Source organism: Ptychodera flava, unplaced genomic scaffold, assembly GCF_041260155.1.
Source record: "Ptychodera flava strain L36383 unplaced genomic scaffold, AS_Pfla_20210202 Scaffold_63__1_contigs__length_709137_pilon, whole genome shotgun sequence".
Taxonomy (NCBI): Eukaryota; Metazoa; Hemichordata; class Enteropneusta; family Ptychoderidae; genus Ptychodera; species Ptychodera flava.
In genome coordinates this window covers 37673-57500 of record NW_027248385.1, presented here as the reverse complement: position 1 = coordinate 57500, position 19828 = coordinate 37673, and the positions used below count along the sequence as shown (strand labels likewise).

General features: G+C 37.7%; 3 protein-coding genes across 4 annotated transcripts in view; 1 reads left to right on the top strand and 2 right to left on the bottom strand.

Annotated features, from left to right (window-relative positions):
- The window catches only part of LOC139128648 (uncharacterized), a 22102-nt gene extending 17540 nt beyond the window's left edge, over window positions 1-4562 (bottom strand). The window contains exons 1-3 of the mRNA XM_070694388.1: window positions 4307-4562; window positions 1154-2428; window positions 733-825 (exon numbers count right to left, since the gene is read on the bottom strand). The gene's annotated coding sequence lies outside the window, so the exon portion shown is untranslated. The remainder of the gene's footprint in view (window positions 1-732; window positions 826-1153; window positions 2429-4306) is intronic.
- Window positions 1-19828, top strand: part of LOC139128656 (uncharacterized) — a 110454-nt gene that overhangs the window by 86703 nt on the left and 3923 nt on the right. The window lies entirely within an intron of this gene.
- On the bottom strand, window positions 9468-15714 carry LOC139128665 (uncharacterized). 2 transcript variants are annotated; one of them, XM_070694400.1, is made up of 8 exons: window positions 15629-15714; window positions 15126-15253; window positions 14677-14938; window positions 12865-13041; window positions 12203-12412; window positions 11620-11817; window positions 11250-11387; window positions 9468-10754 (listed from the first exon to the last, which is right to left on the bottom strand). In XM_070694400.1, exons 1-8 carry the CDS (start codon window positions 15669-15671, stop codon window positions 10705-10707), a joined length of 1206 nt encoding a protein of 401 aa, XP_070550501.1. In that variant the 5' UTR covers window positions 15672-15714; the 3' UTR covers window positions 9468-10704. The 2 variants fall into 2 exon arrangements, with proteins under 2 accessions (XP_070550501.1, XP_070550502.1); XM_070694401.1 differs by lacking the exon at window positions 15629-15714 and having other exon boundaries at window positions 15167-15254.

Sequence of the window (19828 nt, the reverse complement as noted above, 5' to 3'; positions counted from 1 at the left end):
TCACTTTCTCTCTCTGAAGATTGCAGGATCCATGAATTTAAGTAACACACACACTCACACAAACATATACATGGATAGAGAGAGATAGATAGATAGATAGATAGACTATTTTGTGAAATAACCCATTGCAACCTGTAATTTCTTGAACAACAAACTCTCCAGGTAAACTGTCTCCAACGTCTGCCTTCCCTGCTACTTCTGCTTCGGTAGTCGCTCAGGCACAGCTTGAAACAAATAATGTTTACCAATAAATACAATTTATCTTATATATATATATATATATATATACATATATATATATATATTAATATATATATATATATAATATATATATATATATATATATATATATATATATATGGCCTACCTATCGATTATAGTGCTATGTATCTATGTATATGTTCGCTATGTAATCTTCTAGCATACCAGAACTATTGCATTTTTAATTGTAATTCTGCATGTTTACTTCTATATATGCATACACGTGATATTTCTTCAATTTAAATGAGTAATCAGGATTTTTAGGAGACGGATATTGCGATGATTTTAGAATTTTATGATCAACTTTAGGATAGATCAAAAATAGTAAAAAAAGTATTCAAACAGTTATATGTACGCCTCCAACTAGAATCAACGGGCAGCAGAGGCAGGTTGCAGAAGGACAGTCTACAGAAAGAGTGTAATTTGAAGATTCCATTGCACTTCAATGTTTTCCCTTTCCTGGAATTTTACCTGTACTGTCTCCATCCTCTTCCAGACCAGTTTCATCCTCTTTGTTAGAGATCATTGAATCGCTGTCATCAACTGAAATCTCAGCGCCATCTCCTACAGACGAAAGAAACATTTGAAGAACATATGAACGTTCAAAAATGCACTGAATGCAGATGATTTGATCATGACATAGTCACATTTCCTACTATGATTCTCATGTAGCGTTACGTATCTTAAATTCAATTTACAAGTCCCTTTATGTTAACGGTAAATGTATTCTTCAGAAGCAGGGATTAATACATTTATTGAACAGTTTAAGCGTCTCTGTATTCAACATTATTCGGCGACATCAAGATTCAAGCACGAGCACGTCGTAAATCACTCCCCAAATACGCATACACTTCCCAATTCATTCAAAAGACAACAGACCGTGTATTGATACCTTTTCGTTCAACTGGGTTTCTATTTTTGTATCCTGGTCATTTCTGTATGCAGAGGTTTCTTGCAGATCGGCAGTTATCGAGGCAACAAAACATCATTGCCATCCTGAGGATCCCCGGCTACCTTCTCCTTTATGTGATCTCTTATTATCTTTGCACGCTCTAATACTGCTGCATTTTTCGTTATGACCGACAGTATTTTGGCTCTCAAGTCCTTTGGGTCTTTATCCATATCTATTGCACATTCTGTCGCTTCGAGCTTATTTATGTGTTTACTGACAATCTCATCGCTGTGAGACCCATGAGGGTAGACTACGGGTATCGCTGCGCACATAGCTGCCAGAGTAAGGTTACCATAACTTGTCGTAGATGGAGGAATTAGTACAAGATGGGATGACATCACTTCATTGTTAAGTTCTTCAGTAGCTGTGACGATTTTAGGCGTGATCTTCAATCTTGAGCTGCGTGTTAGCTTCTTTTCTATCTCTTTTGCCTTACTCGGTGGCATTCCTATTATTTTCCATACAGATGAAGTTTTGTTCAACTCATATATGTGATCAGCAGCACTATTTACGGCCCTTATAACAACATCAAGCTTTTTGGGGTCTTCAAACTCGTATTTCTGGACAACGGATATAATTTTGAATTTTTCGCGTTCGAGTACCGGCAGTATATTTGACCCGGAAGCCGCTATGTATTTTTCGTTGATTATTGGTGAAAGAAGCTGTTGATCGGTTTCCTGATAACGTCGCTTGTATTCTGCGAGTACACTTTGTCCGACAGAAAATGAACACTTTGCCTTCTTAAATTCATCTGACATGACTTGCTTTCGAAATTCCAGTTCCTTCTTACTGCATCCGACAATTAGGGGGGTTATGTCGTCTTCACCAAAGAGATTGATCAGATAGCAAGACGCCTTCGGAAACACCTTACTCAGGATTTTGAAGGTTGGTATTGAGGTGAACGCACTGAAGCCAAACACGAATTTGACATTTGTCAACTCTTCCAAATGAGGATAGTGTTCGTTGTGGTACAACAACCAATCGCTATGTGGCTCCTTGACTTCAAATACACCTGTTTGTGTCGGAAGCTCAAGAGTTACACCGAGCTTTTCCGCCTCCTCTTCTTCTTTTTTTGTTGCTTTTACAGCAGTGCAATGGACAGATATGTCCATGTTCTGCAGTAGTTTGATCACTACATGAAGAGCATCGGTGACGCCTCCATGAATTGATGGACCCCATCGGTCAGATACGATTAACGCTTTATCTGCCATATTGCTGTCAACGAAAAAAAAAAATTAAAAAAATGTTTGGTTTCGCTATGATAATTGTTTGGTATTAATAAACAGTTCGATTTATAAAAACATCGCAGCAATCTCATTGATTCTTGCATGCCTCCTAACAAACATACTCCTGGCTTGTGACTTCCACAGAGCCGGATTTGCAATTTCATCGTAACAGTCTTAAAATAAGATACTGAACTTTAAAATGATACAATCAAAACGGACTCGAAATATCTGATATACCATGGCGCACCAGTAATAGTTATGTGAATTTATTACTTATACAGGTATAAGGTATCGGCTCTTTCATGTTTGTCTATCTTCAAGTCATTGGGCATATTTGTATCTGTCAGTTTAACAGGGAATATTCTTGCTCTCAGGCAGCGTATACTAATAAGGATGATGAGACGACACAATTTTTGCCAACTGATTTAATTCGAAGAATCGATGGCCATTTTGTCGATTCAACTTTGATCTAACAAACGTCATGGTAATTCCAATGTGGTAAGCTCAGGAGTCTTACGGACTCATTACAAAAATCGTGATTTTTATGAGTGCACAAAATAACACCATGGACTTCAACGTGAAACGTGTTAGTTGATTATTCTGTCCTCCTTGCTTCGTTGTTGATGCACCAAACTAAATGGCAATCGCTCAACGACGAACCATGATTTGGTGTGGCCAATTAAATCCATGACAAACTGGGTCAAATGAAACTGATATCGTAATACTAATTAGTTTATACTATAACTTTATACTGTAAAGAGTCCATATACTTTTCATAAATTTATGGCTTGCAATCTCCATGTAGCGAATTAAAGGGACATAGGCTGTAACTTGTGGCAAGTTTTTCAGTATTCTGCTTCTGTATATCAACTACCGTGTCTGACCCTAATCTGTTTGTTATGCAGAAATTTCCAGTATTTTTTTAGTCAACACAGCTGTAAGTGTGTAGTGATCATTGTTTATTGTTTACAAACGGTATCCAACAACAATAATGTAGATTATACTCAAATAGGCTGTGTTGATATGCTAAATACTTGGCATTAAATTACAGTTTGGGTATTAAATGCAGAAAGTGTAAAGAAACAACGAAGCAAAAGTTCTAAAATAATGGCAAAAAGATACACTTTTGGAGCTTTAAATGACGGACTATGAATAAACTGTTGAAAGATGAAGAGAAAAGATGCTTGTTATTTCAAATCTTGATCCATTATAATTATATAGTAAAGTATAACAGTTTAAATAAAGAAACAAAAGACCCTGCGATATTTTGCGTCCAGGCAATGTAAACGTAACACTTTAAAGCTGTGAAATACGATTCATCGAAGGAATGTCTGTTAGCCCCCTACCTAAATGTCTTGGATCGCTCAACCGTTCATTTCTAATACCCCGGTATCAATTGCAACAGGCGAACGCAAACATAACTGAAGGCACTAGGTCTAACGTACGGCTTGGTGTTTAATGTCTGTTTCTGAACAGATTCGTCATAAAATTATTATTATTATCAAAGGTTAGTGGGAAATGTCATAAATACGTCATCGTGAAGCTTACACGTCGCAGATGCAAATTAACTTATCGCATAGTAACAATTAAACAAGTCCATATCAGAATACAATGATAAAATAATTCAAAATGTTGGTAACAACTGACTTACTTTTCTCTCCAAATCACACCACAGAGGGCGTTAGTGTCAACTTACTTGTAGCCTTGAGAATATTAAGCTATTTTTGTTGAACGCCTTCTCTGGTTGTTGTACATTATTTGTCATAGCTCAACTCTTGTAGTGACAATTTACTGCTGCAGTACAAAATGTTTAAACGTCAGGATACAATTTGTTACGATATACCATGTTATTGCCCTACCAGCTTACCTTTTGGTTTTGCTGCCACGTCGTCCGCCATTACCATCGGAGCATTCAATACGTTCACTCCCTTTGCTGTCGGAAGTACTAGGTTTTACATCGGAGCTTGCCATGCCGACTCTTGTTCAGAGCAAATCAAAGTCAAAGAAATCTGAGACCTAATGGGATGACGAACTCTGATCAAGGGAAACCGAAAAAGGTCGGAGAGAAGGACACGAAAAAAGCTGAACTGTGTCAGAGCTGCAGACCTCGCAAAAGAGGCCTTAGTAGATTATTAACTTCCTAATGTCGGTATAGAACAGCGACATGGGTCGCAAATAATTTATGACGTATGTTTTGTAGAATATCTGGGGTGCAGAGCCGGTCGTACAGAATGTGCCAACGAGTCCTTTTTCAATTTCAAAAAAAAATCCTCGCTGACATTAGATCTTGACTCATTGCATTCATATCGAAGTAATTTTTTTACCAAAAAGGTGTCATACGTACCGTAATCATGGAAGTCAAATACTAGGCACTCTATTTTTGCCTCTTACCGTTTTACGCGATTTGGTACAGATTTTTGTCAAACCGTATACTCTATTTGTGCAGTCTGACATAAGCATAACTATATCTATTGAAAAAATCACAATAAATTGGGACTACCCCATGCCCATCAATCTTGTTATCAATCTTTAAAGCTTGAGGTTCCCTACATTTCTTCACCATTCTATAATCTTCCAACATAATCTTCCATTTGGCGCAACTTGCTATAATTCTTTTGTTTCAAACCCACGCAATGACTAAATTGAAATGCCAATAACAGCTAAATATTAAAAGTAGTTGAAATACAATAGAACTTGGGAGTATTACGCATGATTTTTTTAATGTTTAAACGAGTGAGACCATGTTGTTGATTTCGTGCTGATGTTTTGTGGCGCAAGTATTTCGTTAGAATCCAAATTGAGGGGAATCGCGCGGGATTTACCGCGCCCATGGACGCCAATATCTCGTGAGCGTAAACTTCTTCGCGCAAATTTTGAAGTTTATGACACTATCCTGCTCCAACTCCCACCATCACTGCATTATCATTATAATCATCATCGTCACCACCACTACAATCATCATCATCACCATCAACATCATCATCATCATCATCATCGTCGTCGTTGTCGTCGTATTCGTCATTCTGATCATCTCGAAGATCGTCGTTGTCAATGTGATCACATGACTTGGAAACACAATTAGTTCTAATAATCCCTCTAAGCGAAGTCTTTATAGAAAGCAATACAGGATGAGAAAGAATTCGAAGCCTCATATAAGAGCAGCGTCTATAGTGCTTTATCACTACCGAAGCTGTTTTTTCTAAATATCGTCGATAGACTCTGAAGTTACTAAGCCCTGACAAAGTTAAGTGCGAACTTACACTAGATTATATATGTTGAACAACTCAAAACAGGCAGACTCCCAGGCTACAACACTGTCACTGTGACATTATTCATGCATGGAGTTAAAAATTTACAACAAAAGTGCAATGAAATCGTATATAAGTTAGACGATAAATTTAGTCTGGTAATACTGATAGCGTAGGGACTTTGGGTATAATCGGAGATAAATTAACTTCTCCTTTTCACAGTACGTCGTTACAGAGTTCAGGGGACTCAACGTACAATTATACGCTTCCTTTTCCATGCATTATTTTCACTTAAAAAACATAAACATTGGCTTCCACAAATTATAGTGCTCACTCACGATGAAGGCTGAAGATTCAAATCAGTTCGGTAAATTAAAAACATGCCTGGATCATTGGAAATGTGTACCTGTTCATTTCACACACAAGCACATACACAAGCCTTCTTTTCTTTGTTTCGTAACTACAGTTATTACCATCATCACATAGTTCCTGGCTAACTTCTCACAGTGGAGTTTCAGTTGTAGGATTGAAAGTGATGAGAATAATTAGCCCAAGCTTTACGTAACGCGTCCGCTTATCCAATGTATTTTCCCGCAGATGGACACAAATACACGAAAAATGACTTATTTGAATCAATAATCTGATTGTTTTTATATTCCGTTCCGAAGAGTCCTTTGATATGTATCTCTCTTATTGTGAGTAACAATGATTTCAAATGACCGTAACTGTGACAAGCAGCCAGCAGGTTTTTAAAACGTGCTTACCAGGGCGTTAGCTGCACGACTTATTGCTTTACAACGTTTTCGTCTCAATACTAGCGATACTTATCTAGACTACGATCCAAATGCAGGTGTCCAAAGTCCCTCTGTATCGCAGTATTGGTACTGATAAATGCTGAACAGACTGGTCACCTAAATAAGACAAGTCTGGTTAAACACTTCATCGCAATTTTGACAATCGCTACACCAGTTATCAAAAGACTGAATTAAATCAAATATCTTTGATATTTCCCTAGAAAGTTTCATCGAACTGAAATAAGAAGTAAATGTCTCAATAGTCATTTTCTTTTCCCTGCAGTGCAAAGTCGTCATGAGTTTTAATGTCAATCGAAACAATGCGTAGTGACGATAATGAAGGAATTTATGAAGAATCATACTATTGTTATATTCAGACTGACTTAGGGGAACCCGTAGCCCCATATGTTAATTATGTTATTCAGGACAAGGGTCGCTTCTTCTTTAGTTGGTAACTTTCATGGTTTTGTACTTTCCTTGCTTTTGCTGCCCAGTAAAAGTTAAAACTTACTTTGAAATTCAAAATTTATTGGCTTTTATTTATTGACGCATGTAAAGACAAAAACATTCTGTAATTCAGCCAATACCTTTTACATACATCCGTAGTATACATGGCGACGAGGAAGTAGACATGAAGCAATTTCAAAACAAGTCTGACAAGAGATTGCTAACAAGGGTGTGCTTGTCTTACACATAACAACAGCACCAGGTGATTAAGCCCAGGCGGATTTCTAACAAGCATTAACGCTTCACAACGCAGTTATGCGTCTTTGAAAATGCAAAGGCTGTAATAAACTATTGATAGTCATGATTTGTAGTTTTATTGACAGAAGAACAGTAACGATACAGGGTACAGAGGTTGTGTCAAAGTGTCACTGATTCAAAGTGACGATATTGGTATGAAACGACGAGACACACAGGATTCGTTGATCCATACGCGTACGTATTCTCCAAAGTTCAATAACAATGCGATTATGTGTATACATAGAAGACAGTTCAAATAAGGCTTTCCCCTGGTTTTGGGGTCTCGCTTAAGTAGAGAGTTCAGAAACCATCGTTTAACCATATACAGTCACAGGCGCTTGGCACATTGCTGGGATAATACATATATAATATGTAGAATATCTTTATACGACTTGATTATTCAATAAAAGAATCACCGTACGTAATATTAGTGTAGTCCTATAGGCCTACATGTTGACCGGCACTATACCGAGTGGCTATGGCTGCCTGGCTCGGGCCAGGCGAACGCAGTTAGGCCTACATCCAGCCTTTGTTTCGAGGTCCCGTCTGGGGCATCCTCAACGTTGGCGTGTCGGTATACTGTGTAAATGTCCACTTTTCTTTTGAGAGAGTACCTTAGCTTTCAGTAGAAAAAACGGAACACACATATCCCCTTATCTACCACCTCTTGACAGGGCCAAACAGATCGCAGCCCAACTATCAGTCGGTCAGGGATAGGGGGAAATGAGTCATGTTTTCTAACGGAATTTAGTTTATGTATGTAAGAATACATGTACATAGTATATTTATGTGATAAGAAACTAATGACTGTGGCATTCGAGTTAATGTTTTGGGACAAGATAAATGGAATTGAGTGTAAGATTAACAACGGATATCAGGAGAGGGTTATAAATCGTGATAATGGTTGGTGTATGGTTAAGAAGTGTTGAGGTATGGGTGAAGTTTTGTATGGGTGAGAGGAAACCACACTGCTATTGGCAGGCCGACCCAATCCTATAACAATGGGTTATATCCTTGAGCAAAGTGATAAGGCTTTAAACATCGAGACGCAGGAAACGTCTCCGTAGTCAGCGTTATTACGCTATAATGAAGCTGTAGACTCAAGTCGTTGCATAAAGCATTGTGTCGGTTGTTTGAAATCGGCTAATATGTCTGCTTATTTCACAAACGAAGTATTTGTTGTTCCCAGTCAGCTTTTCTTTTTTCACTGGAGTCTGAGTAGAGCTGAAAGTGATGCAGCTAGTTAGTCCCCGATTCGAGTATCGCATTTACCCCAGTTATACACACATATTCACGCAAATGATCATAAGACACTTTATATTACTTAAATCACATAGTTGAACTGAGCTAGGCGAGCTACCAACAAATTTGTTGTTCGTGAATTCTTTCCGCATTATCAGAGTCAAGCCTCCCCCTGTTATGATATTTAACGATGTATTTATAAATTTTTATCAACCCTCGTAAACCCTGCACTCATAATCAGTCAGACTTCAAAACGATCTGTGTCTGGCTTTAACTCCTAAATTTATCGCTTAACGATGTTGACGGCTCCAGTGTGGCGGTGCATATCTACGTGCACACTACGAACTAAATGCAGGTGTTCAAATTCTACTGTATCTCAGTATCCGTACTGATAAAGGTTAAACGGACTGGTGACCTGAAAAGGGTTAACCAGACCAAATATTCTGCCGCCATAAGCATTCTAGCTCTGACATCGCCGTCTCTGTCGTCAACAGGTGATTGAACTACACATATCGTTCACGTTGCCTCAGTCTCTCATCAATTGCAGGTAGACGTACTATCTCAATCGTCATTTGGATTCGTTTTTATGCAGCATCGAAGCGCAGATAACGTTTGTGAAATTGCAGGAGCCCCATATGTGCATTACGTCATTCAGAGCAAGGAACAAAGGTTATTACCCAGTCTTTTCGCGGCTCTCTATTTTCGTCACACGTGCTTCACTGCAAATTTGAAATAACTTGCCTTCAAACTTTGCTGTCCTTGACTTTTAAACAAAGAGCATGTAACGCTCAAATGATGCGCGCACCAACCAAAGCACTCTGTAACTTAGCATATCGACTTTTCATAAATGTTGGTGACAAATTGACGAGTAAGCAGAAGTTGTCGAAAATTCCGAACGGTAGATTTATTAGAGATTGCCTGTTACCCTATTATGCGTGCAAACATTTCTAACTCCATGCTTAACAACTTAGTTATGAAGCATTGAGAAAATCGATTGTTAAGTACGCTACTGATAATCACAGTTTGTAGGTTTATTGATGGATGATAAATCACAGTAACAATACAGGGTGCAAAGGTTGTGTCAAACTGTCATTGGTTCAAAGTAAATATTTTGATGAAACAAGGAGATACTCAGAACACGTTGATCAAGACATATTTTGTCTAGTTCATTAACTTTGCAATTATGTTTATGCATAAATGATGGGTTTTATAAACGTTGTGTCACAAATACGTACAGAGTAAGTGTTAGAAACTGAAGTTCACCAAATATCATAGACTGGAAGATCCGTCGCTCGAGGGCGCTCTCTACGCTCCCCCTTCTGAGTTCAATAAATATTTAACAACAATCTACATAAAACGTCACATATTTTAGCGACCAAAACAGCTGTAGATGTGACTAACGTTCTTTCATCTCGCTGCCGCATATGACAGACCGCGTCCATCTTAGGAGGAGACGAGCGTAGGGAGCGTCCTCAGCGACGGATCTTTCAGTCTACAAATATAAATGATACAAACTATGATTCAGGGAACGTAAGTTTATAGCGAGTTCAAGTCACGTAAAATGAAGACACCGCTGTAATATGGGTACTCGCTCAAAGCTTTAAATAATTAGTGTTCAAAAAGCTGTTTCTATGTATACAGAAAGATAAATACTGAGGGATCATTGACAATGAAGAAATTATCAATGAGAATAGAATAAAGACTTGTAAAACTATATACACATTTTCACATATGTTCTTATGCAATTTCTTAAGACAACATTTTCTAATGAAGAGACAAAACTGCTGAAATCTTGATTTTGATTTTAAATAGTTTTTAGATTAAAAGACTTTTCACACTGATGAAGTATAACAATTCATTCTAAATCGACGGAAATGAGTATTTTCGTTTGATATAGAAGTTATTATGAACCTTAGCTGGGTCGTTCTTGTGATACATGTTATAAGTTTCTTTTAAAGGATGGAGTTGTTGATTATTCGTCATTTCTATTCTTCCCCTGGTAATGTATGACTAATGCCTGTCATTTGCCGAAATAGTTGTTCAAGGCATAATGCAAGCAATTATTATTTACTGTTTTTTTCCAAATAAACAATAATCTTGTTCCGTAGATGTTGTATCTAGTACTCAATTTAGAAAGGCGAACGCGTCCAATGATGTGAAGAGTATTGAGTCATAAAACGTCACCATAACTGTGAGCACGTCCCCTGCTGTGTGAATACTATGGGCACAAAACGTCATCAAAACTGCAAATCATCGACCAGAATAAACATAATCAGCGATACCAGTACTGTAAGAAAGCAAGTAAAACATGAGATCCTTGCACGATCACTGAACAATATCAGCGATAACAAATGCTATTCTTCAGAGATGTCTCGCTATGACTATAGCGCATATTGTCCATGAAATCCCTCAGCAATTAAGACTTTAAATGTTCTATTTCAATAATTTATTGTTTTTTGAGAGGGTTAAAATCATAATATTTTGTTGTATGATTTTTGGTCTTGGTCTAGGAGACAGAGTTTATGTAAACTTAATTACAAGATGTTTCTTACGTATCGTAGTCCTTTAACTATGTAGGCCCAAAACTCAGTTTTTTAAAACTCCGGGTCCGTAGGTAATGCTTTACTTTGATTTCTCTGATCTAAGGCATCCCTCTACGTGGATAGACAGCGAACGAAATTTCAACACATTAATCTTGCAGTTAACATAAAATTAAGGGAAAATGAATGATCAATACCGAATGGGACTCTTTTTTTTATTTGTGAGATTTCCAGCCACTTACCGACTGAAGTACTTGTAAAGCGCGAGGCTTTCCCATGGTGATCACAATGGTCTAGATAGTCGTCTCTGAGATATTCGGAGATACACCGTCCATTTTCGCACCGGTAGTCGTTTTCATTCCTGCACTTTCCATCTTCATCTGATAACAAAATAACGTGCATAAAGCTTCATAATGTTACGTTTTCAAACAAGATTTAATAACTGTTACAGTAGTCGGTCGTACGTGAATCAGGCACAAAATTCTGGTGCTACTGATGCACAGATGAGATAGACATGTATTTATGCTCTTCAGTGACCACGAGGTAATTGGCTACTTTACACAATCACTGAGCAAAATAAACTGCGTGTTCTTCATTGTACGCCAATCTTACCTGACATGTAGAACAGTGTATAGATTCCTTTGAATCCCTTTTCGTTTTGATTAGAGTCACTGATGTGCATTTCAAGTGTAATTCTGCCGCTTGAGACGAAGCCATTCCCATGATGCCCCTGGCACACTATGCCAATCAGTTTACCATCACTGAAGATCTTTATCATTTCCAATCTATTGTCACATGGCGTAATGATGCCTGTTCGAAGAAGAGAAAATGTTATTGGCAGATTTTTATCGTATATTATCAAATTTTGGATTGGTGATGTACTAATACTATAATATTTGTAAAGCAGAGAATGTGGCGAATCATGTCCCTTTACCACGAATTCGCCAAAAGGTTGCAGTACACCAGGGTTTGTGTTGTTTAAATATCGTAATATTACTCAAATCAATATTACCATAATCTTACGTACACTTCTCTCTATGGCGAGCAAAAATATCCTTCAGACGCCTCAGATAAACAGTGCATCTAACTTCATATGTCCCTATATAACTTACAACATCCAAAGCTTTCTGGCGACATACACTGTTTTACAGAATGATGAATACTTCTCAGCTCTAATGTATCACCTTGTACTTACCTGAGTCGAAGTCAGGTGAATACGTTGGCCAGGGCATGTCGTCTTTCAACCAGCAGTTCTTACTTCTGGTATCAAAGCCGTAAGACACGCATGCATCAGTTTCATTACAAAGCTGACAGCATTCTTCCACTTCATTGACCTTATGAGCAAATCCATCGTTTATGTCTGAGCCATGTCTTCCTGTGTAAGATTCGATGTTGCAATCTGGATCTGGAGATATTAGTCGACAAACGCTGTAAAATTCAACCCGTATGCAGCAACATATATAGTAAAAACACATCAATGTCCTTCAACGTAAAATGCAGATTTATGAAAATTCAACTCAATCCAAGAAAACACTCAAAAGACTTGTTAAGTTTATCTAAAAGGAACAATTAGCAACACCTATTCAAGCGGTCGATATCGCATAGACGACCAACAAACTATGAGAATGACAGAAATAAAACAGGCCACAGCAGCTCAAAGGTCAGACTTAAAGCCTTCTAAACTACCCGCACTTTGATCACACTTACAGTCATAACAACAATAACAACAAAATGAACGGACAACAAAACAATCAAACATTAATACTTACGTAAATAACGCACAAACTTGCCCGCATAGCTACGTACCTAAACACACACACTGTACACACATACGTACGTACATGAGCTACATCCTACCTTGATCAATCCCCTCAGATAAAGTGATATCTGTAAATTTTACGTATGTTTGGTCGTAAACTCCGTCGTTCCTGATATCGATCTCGTATTTTTCTTTCACAAGTTCGGAACCGTTCGGGTAGGCTCGGTGAGAAGACAGTTTACCACCCCTTGCCTTTGTTTCAGCATCTTCCTTGACTGCAGGACACAAAGGTCAAGTAAGTTAGGAGTGGAATCATGTAATATACCAAATTATTTTATGGAAATGAAAAGATAGCATAACACTACTGTTGTCAAGTCAAGGTTCTGGTGGTTGGACAAAGGCAAAGGATATCAGCAATATCGTGTGACTTTTTTTATAGAAACACTTGTGTTGCTTTCCATGGTTAAGTAATGGTTTTAAATAGCGCGTTATGATTTTAAAAAAATCATGTAATAATATGCAATTACAGCAGTACAGTGCACTATACTGTACTGTACTGTACTGTGCTGTGCTGTACTGTACTGTACCTGCTTTACAATAGTGTAATGTACTACTCTGCACTGCACTTTACTGCACTACACCTGTATTACACAGTACTATAGTGTACTGTACTGTACTGTACTGTACTGTACTGTACTGTACTGTACTGTACTGTACTGTACTGTACTGTACTGTACTGTACTGTACTGTACTGTACTGTACTGTACTGTACTGTAGTGCCGTGTACGGTTTGGTGCTGCGTTAGGCTGTGCTATGCTGTGATGTACTGTTCTGTACTTTGCCGTAGTAAACAGTACTTTACTGTGGTGTGACGTGGTATGGTTTGGTGTAGTGTGGTGTACTGTATTGTACTGTACAGTACACTTCGCGCCCTACACTACTGTAGTGCACTGCACTGTAGTGCTCTGCACTTTGCTGTGCTGTGCTGTGATGCGCTGTGCTGTATCGTAATGTACTTACTGAACAGTTCTGTCAAGTGATGTACTCTACTATACTCTAAGCTACTGCGGTATGGTGTGGTGTGGTGTGGTGGGGAATAGTGTATCACACCGTACTTTAATACAATGTACTGTACTGCACTGTGCTGTACTGTACCACACTGTACTGTACTGTACTGTACTGTACTGTGCTGTACTGTACTGTACTGTACTGTACTGTACTGTACTGTACTGTACTGTACTGTAGTGCCGTGTACGGTTTGGTGCTGCGTTAGGCTGTGCTATGCTGTGATGTACTGTTCTGTACTTTGCCGTAGTAAACAGTACTTTACTGTGGTGTGACGTGGTATGGTTTGGTGTAGTGTGGTGTACTGTATTGTACTGTACAGTACACTTCGCGCCCTACACTACTGTAGTGCACTGCACTGTAGTGCTCTGCACTTTGCTGTGCTGTGCTGTGATGCGCTGTGCTGTACCGAAATGTACTTACTGAACAGTTCTGTCAAGTGATGTACTCTACTATACTCTAAGCTACTGCGGTATGGTGTGGTGTGGTGTGGTGGGGAATAGTGTATCACACCGTACTTTAATACAATGTACTGTACTGCACTGTGCTGTACTGTACCACGCTGTACTGTACTGTACTGTACTGTACTGTACTGTACTGTACTGTACTGTACTGTACTGTACTGTACTGTACTGCTCTGTTCTTTTCTGTATTGCATTGTACAGTAATGTATTGTACCATGATGTGATTCACTATTCTATACCGTAGCGCTCTATTGTAACTTGTCCCGCACTTTTCTAATGTCCGAGCTACGAGGCGTTGCGTGTACAATACAGATATGATCTATATTTTTGACGGTGCATGGGACGCCGGGAATTACTGGCAAACAACTAGGTTAAACAGACCTGTGTAATCAGTCCTTGTTGATAGGGGTGTACCATCATCTTGAATGGGCGTGACCGTCAAATGGAAACCCTTAGCAACGTTTGACCCGTCTGATCTGAACTTTAGGAATATTCGCCGTCCAGTTGTTGTAATTGACCCTTGCGTCTTGTTCCCGCAATATTTACCGAGAGGCGGACCAGTTTCGTCGCTTCCGTCGAACACTGTCAGGTAGTCCTTCTTACATTCCTCTGACATTTCCAACTCAAAATCTGACAAGTTCAGCTATGTAATGACATACCGACAGAAAACATTTATTAACATGTGCTTCCTTAAAATGATATTTTGCACATCGTCTAGCATATGTCAATGTTTTTAACGATTGGAAACTAAGAAAAATATGCTAAATGATTTAAATCAAAAATAGTAAAATGAAATTTCAACAATAATTTTTAACGCGTAGTAATCTTACCATTATAAGTTGTCCCGTTCCCGCTATGTAAGAATATTCACATATTTTGTAGATCGGGTAATCGTTTGGGTAAAATGGTGATTTGACATCTTTCATTTTGGTAATATTTTTCCGTTCATTGCATTCAACTGAATAAAAATGGAAAAAACAACAACAACAGCAAAATGAATTAGCTAAAAACAGACTTTCAAGCAGTGGAAAGGCAATTGATTTTGTGTGCTGTAATTTTGCCATTTTAAAGCAAACAACAAGCAAAAAAAAAAAAAAAACACACAGAAACGGACAACAAACAAACAAACAGACAGACAAACAAAAATCAGAATGAATTAATGAATGAATAAAAGAATAAACGACCAAACAAACAAACAAACAAAATCATATGTTATCCGGAGCTCTTTACATATTCCATACAAAGTAATATTATTGTTTTACAAAAATAAAACCCTTGTAACGTCATTTAAATATTGATTTCCCTACATTAAGATATTGCTTGTATTTCTCACCATCATGGCAGTATTTCCAATGAATCCCGGAGCACAAACACATTCGTATGATGTCCCATTTTGTACTCACCTCCCGTTATTTTCACAGGGTAGTGTAGGACAAGTCTCGCTGTCCTTACCTGCTCCGCGATAGTCAGAGTAAGAAATACAAATGACTCAACATTATTTGTTTATTCATGTAGTAACACAAAGAAATAACACGATTGGACTAATTTGGGATAATTTTACGGTGAAATAAGGTCGTTTTAACCTACAACTGTAACCTAATCTGCTTTTCTTTTGAAGTTACACACTTGTTTTTATGAGTAATTTGTAAAAATTGCAAAATTCAGCTAAATGGAACCAAACAATTTTGAGAAATTAAAAAAATATAAAGATCAAATTATCCCAAATTATTTCCAGTCGTGTTAAATATTTCTGTTTTGACATCAACATCTACTTTTTTGGGTAGAACACATAAGAAAATTGAAAGGTTCACACTTATCACTCTACTCTATAGAATTGAGTCGTCTTAGATTTTTCTAGAAACAAAGGAAGATAGGCATTATTAACATTCCGCTGATGTTGTAGGAGGGCTTGAGGTTATAAGTGACGATTGCTATTATTCTCAGCGCGTCTTCACGTATTCCAAACTTGGTCAATTAGGTTAGTGTGCTATCGATAACAAAATAGGATAAATAAGCTATCCCTGCAACTTACCTGTTACTGCATGCAATAGATTGATAGAAATTGACCTTTTTTATGAAGTCCATATTGTTGTCGCATGTACGAATATGTCTGAGTAATCCACCTTTAATGAAGCATCTGGAGGTTGGTGGCAGATAAATATCGTCAGATGGTTTTGTGCGGGTTTTAAAATCGAGCCATCTCTCTCGATTGCGTCTCTGACATTTGAAGACCACAAGGTCAGGGTATGAGATTTTGTCGATAGAATGTTCAATTATGAATTTCCAAGTTGAACGTAGGGTACAGGGTGTTGCACTCCTCGACAAATGTTCTGAATGTTAGAAGTTGATGATCTGTTCCTGGGTAAATCATGAAAATGTCACCTTTTAAATTTCCATACGAATAATTGACAGGATTTTGGATTTCAAATAATTTTATCCGTTTCATGGTATGTGATATCAGCTATTTCTGGTGAGCCCATGCTGCATCCATAGATTTGTTTGTATTTTTTTCAGTTGAATTAAAATATGTTGCATTTCAGAATAATCGACAATAAGGCTTTCGTGTACGTTGTAGGTGTTTTTTTTGTATCGTATCAGTTGGCTGGTAATGTTTCAGAGTTCAACGCTACGATCGCTGCATTTATGCCTTCATTTTTAGCATGTTTCTCTACACTGATACCACGTCTAATGTTACCAAAATAGAGTTTGCTTGTATTTTTATTGATTCTTACTAGTTAATGAAGTTTTTTTGTCCCTGACATATGTAAGTCGTCTTTGGACGATTGGCCTCATGACAAAGTCTAGAAATTCCGAGATTTGGTTTATTGGGCTTGAGCAGCCATTTCTATTGAGACGTTCGATGATGATCGCTTCTACTGCTTGGGTTTTGTATATTTTTGGCAGGAGATACCATCGTGGTGTACAGATTATTCTACTTATGGGAATGGGGAAACTGTAAATCACCTCGTCAATGATCTTCTTGTCGTAGATAAATGATTTCATGTACAATATCAATGTCGTCAAGTGTAATAGTGTACATTTCGCAGCTGTCTATAACTTTCTTTAATGTCATTTGTCGTATTCACAATTACTATGCCTCTTCCTTTATTGATGGGTTTTATTGAGATTTGTTTGGTTTTAGACGGATTGTTCAGAGCAGTCTTTTCTGCTAGAGTCATGTTCTTTCTGATGTGGGTTGCAAATGAAATTTCCTCTATCGATCTAAGTTGCTTCGAGACAGTTTTACAATTTTTGGGTTTTCCGCTGTTAGTAGTGTCGAACATGGACTTATCTTAGAACAGATGTCTGATTGATTGCTTGTTTGTTTCTCATGATATTGCACAATTTTATGATGCGAATAAATTTGTTGATATCTCACACGACAATTTTCTGTATAGGCACTTCGGAGATGGAACAAATTTCAAGCTTTTGCTTAATGCTTTGATTTCAACAGTTGTTAAGGTTTGACTTGCAAGATCGCTGATGAATCTGAAAATCTTTCTGAGTTCTTGTCTTTGTTTAACCTTCCATATCTGTTTATGTTCTTCCTGTCATTTTTTATGTTTTTTTGTTTTCCATAGAGCAAAACGAGACCAACAATGAAAGGCAGAGACGTTTACATAAAATTCACGAAAGCTGCAAAAAGCAAGCTAAGCTACCTTCAAAAGGCAAAAAAAGTATTCTCTTTGTTCATAAAACCCTGACCAAACGATCTTTTTTAGGCCAGCACATCGTCCAAAAAGAGAACTACTGTAGCACAAAACTATGTGTCTGTCATAACATATCGAGACATTAAAAACCAAGAAATTCAGCAAACGAAAAAGGCTTCTCGGAAGCAAAGACCAAAATCACAAACATAAGGCCATTTTTCAGGGACCAAGGTCACATGACCAGGGTCAAGGCATGATTTATTCACCGGTTTCTCGCCATGTTTTTCGTTATCATGAAATCACACTACTATTGATCTACTCACTACAACGTGACACTTTCAAAGGTAGAACCGATCGATGCGTAAAGTTGCCTTCATTTCCTTAATATTGATTCAGTTTTTCAGACAAAGGCGTTGTTAAATAATCAATAATTTCATATTAGTTTGTAATTTGTGTTGAGCTTATTGGCTAAGTTTTAGTACATTTATAATTTATTTTGAGTTTATGGATCATCAAGACAATTGTACATTTACCTTTAAACTATCATTTTGTCATTGTACTAAGCATAGTGAACTTCATAATAGGCCATTTTGTAATTTTCGGTTGCCATTTGGGTTTTATGACGTAATCACAATAATTAATTTGCATCAATTATATATTTTGTCTGTAATTTTGGGCGTTAATTTCAGTTCAGGCACTCAAAATGCCGGAAACAGGCTTAATTAACTGTATTTGAACATTATCAGACGATATTATGGGGGATATTTTGAATTTGGTCGGCCATGTTGGCTTTATGACGTCATAATGATAATTGATTTGCATCATTTTATGTTTTATTTGTAATATGGGATATTTTGTTAGTTTACTCAAAAAAATTTTGAAAACTGGCTGAATAAACCGTATTTTACCATTTTTAAGCAATATAATGGCGGCCATTTTGGATTTATGACGTCATCAGCCTTTCCGGTGGCCCAAATTTTTGGAGCAATAGCTAATTTTGATCTACACATATATGCGAACATCTGCAGCAAATTTGGCACTTTTGTCATTCGTGTAACGATATTTTTGTGAAGCCACCTGACTACAAGAAATCACACGATCAAGGCAGAGCAAATGTAGGTATACATTGTCAACATTGTAGAAAATGAACGTTCAGCAACTGTATAAATACTTACTTTCACGTCAAATGCACGAAAAAGGCGTTGCGTAATTTCCTATGGTTGTCATGAGAACTGCCTCTCCTTACGATCTCAGTGAAGATTTTCTTGTCAGCAACGCATCTCCGTAAGCGGTCTGGTATAACATATCTATTCCAATTCTTATGTGCTTTATAGAATATATGTCTCTAATTCGTGTCAAAATAACGACGTTGTAGTTCCTGAAAGACGTGTATGCTGCCTTTATGTACTTGATGAGGGGGTTTACGGTTTCCATTTACAGTACGTCAGTTCGGGGGAATCCCCATTTGGGTGCAATTCGCATTGACGTGAATATTTGTATGTAGAACCTACGCGCATGCGTATACGTAGGCCATGTCTAAGCAATAACAGTTTCGTGTTTATCAGCAACTCATAATGCATTCAAGTGTCATTGAGGTCATACACAACTGGTCAGCAGTAATACTGTTTTCAACTTTAACCCACACACTGGTGACCCTGCCAGTGCCCTCACTGACATGAATGCCACTTAGTAGGGGGTGGATGTGCCAGACGTATAGCTTAGTCGATTAGAGAGTGTCACAAATGTGTTCAACTAACATGTAACGCAGAAGCTAATGCTAAAGGGAACTAGACCAGTACAACAACCACTCAAGTCTGATGTAACACACACCGACACCTCACAAAGGTAGTATTGTTTTATTGAGTTACTTAACGACTGAAAAA

Excerpts from the sequence above, each read along its gene's own strand:
- LOC139128665 (XM_070694400.1), bottom strand. The coding sequence starts at position 15,671 with ATGTGTTTGTGCTCCGGGATTCATTGGAAATACTGCCATGATG. Across the intron at positions 11,818-12,202 it reads TTCACCTGACTTCGACTCAG|GCATCATTACGCCATGTGAC; the intron begins GTAAGTACAAGG and ends TTCTTCGAACAG. Across the intron at positions 10,755-11,249 it reads CTTTACAAGTACTTCAGTCG|TACTGGTATCGCTGATTATG; the intron begins GTAAGTGGCTGG and ends GCTTTCTTACAG.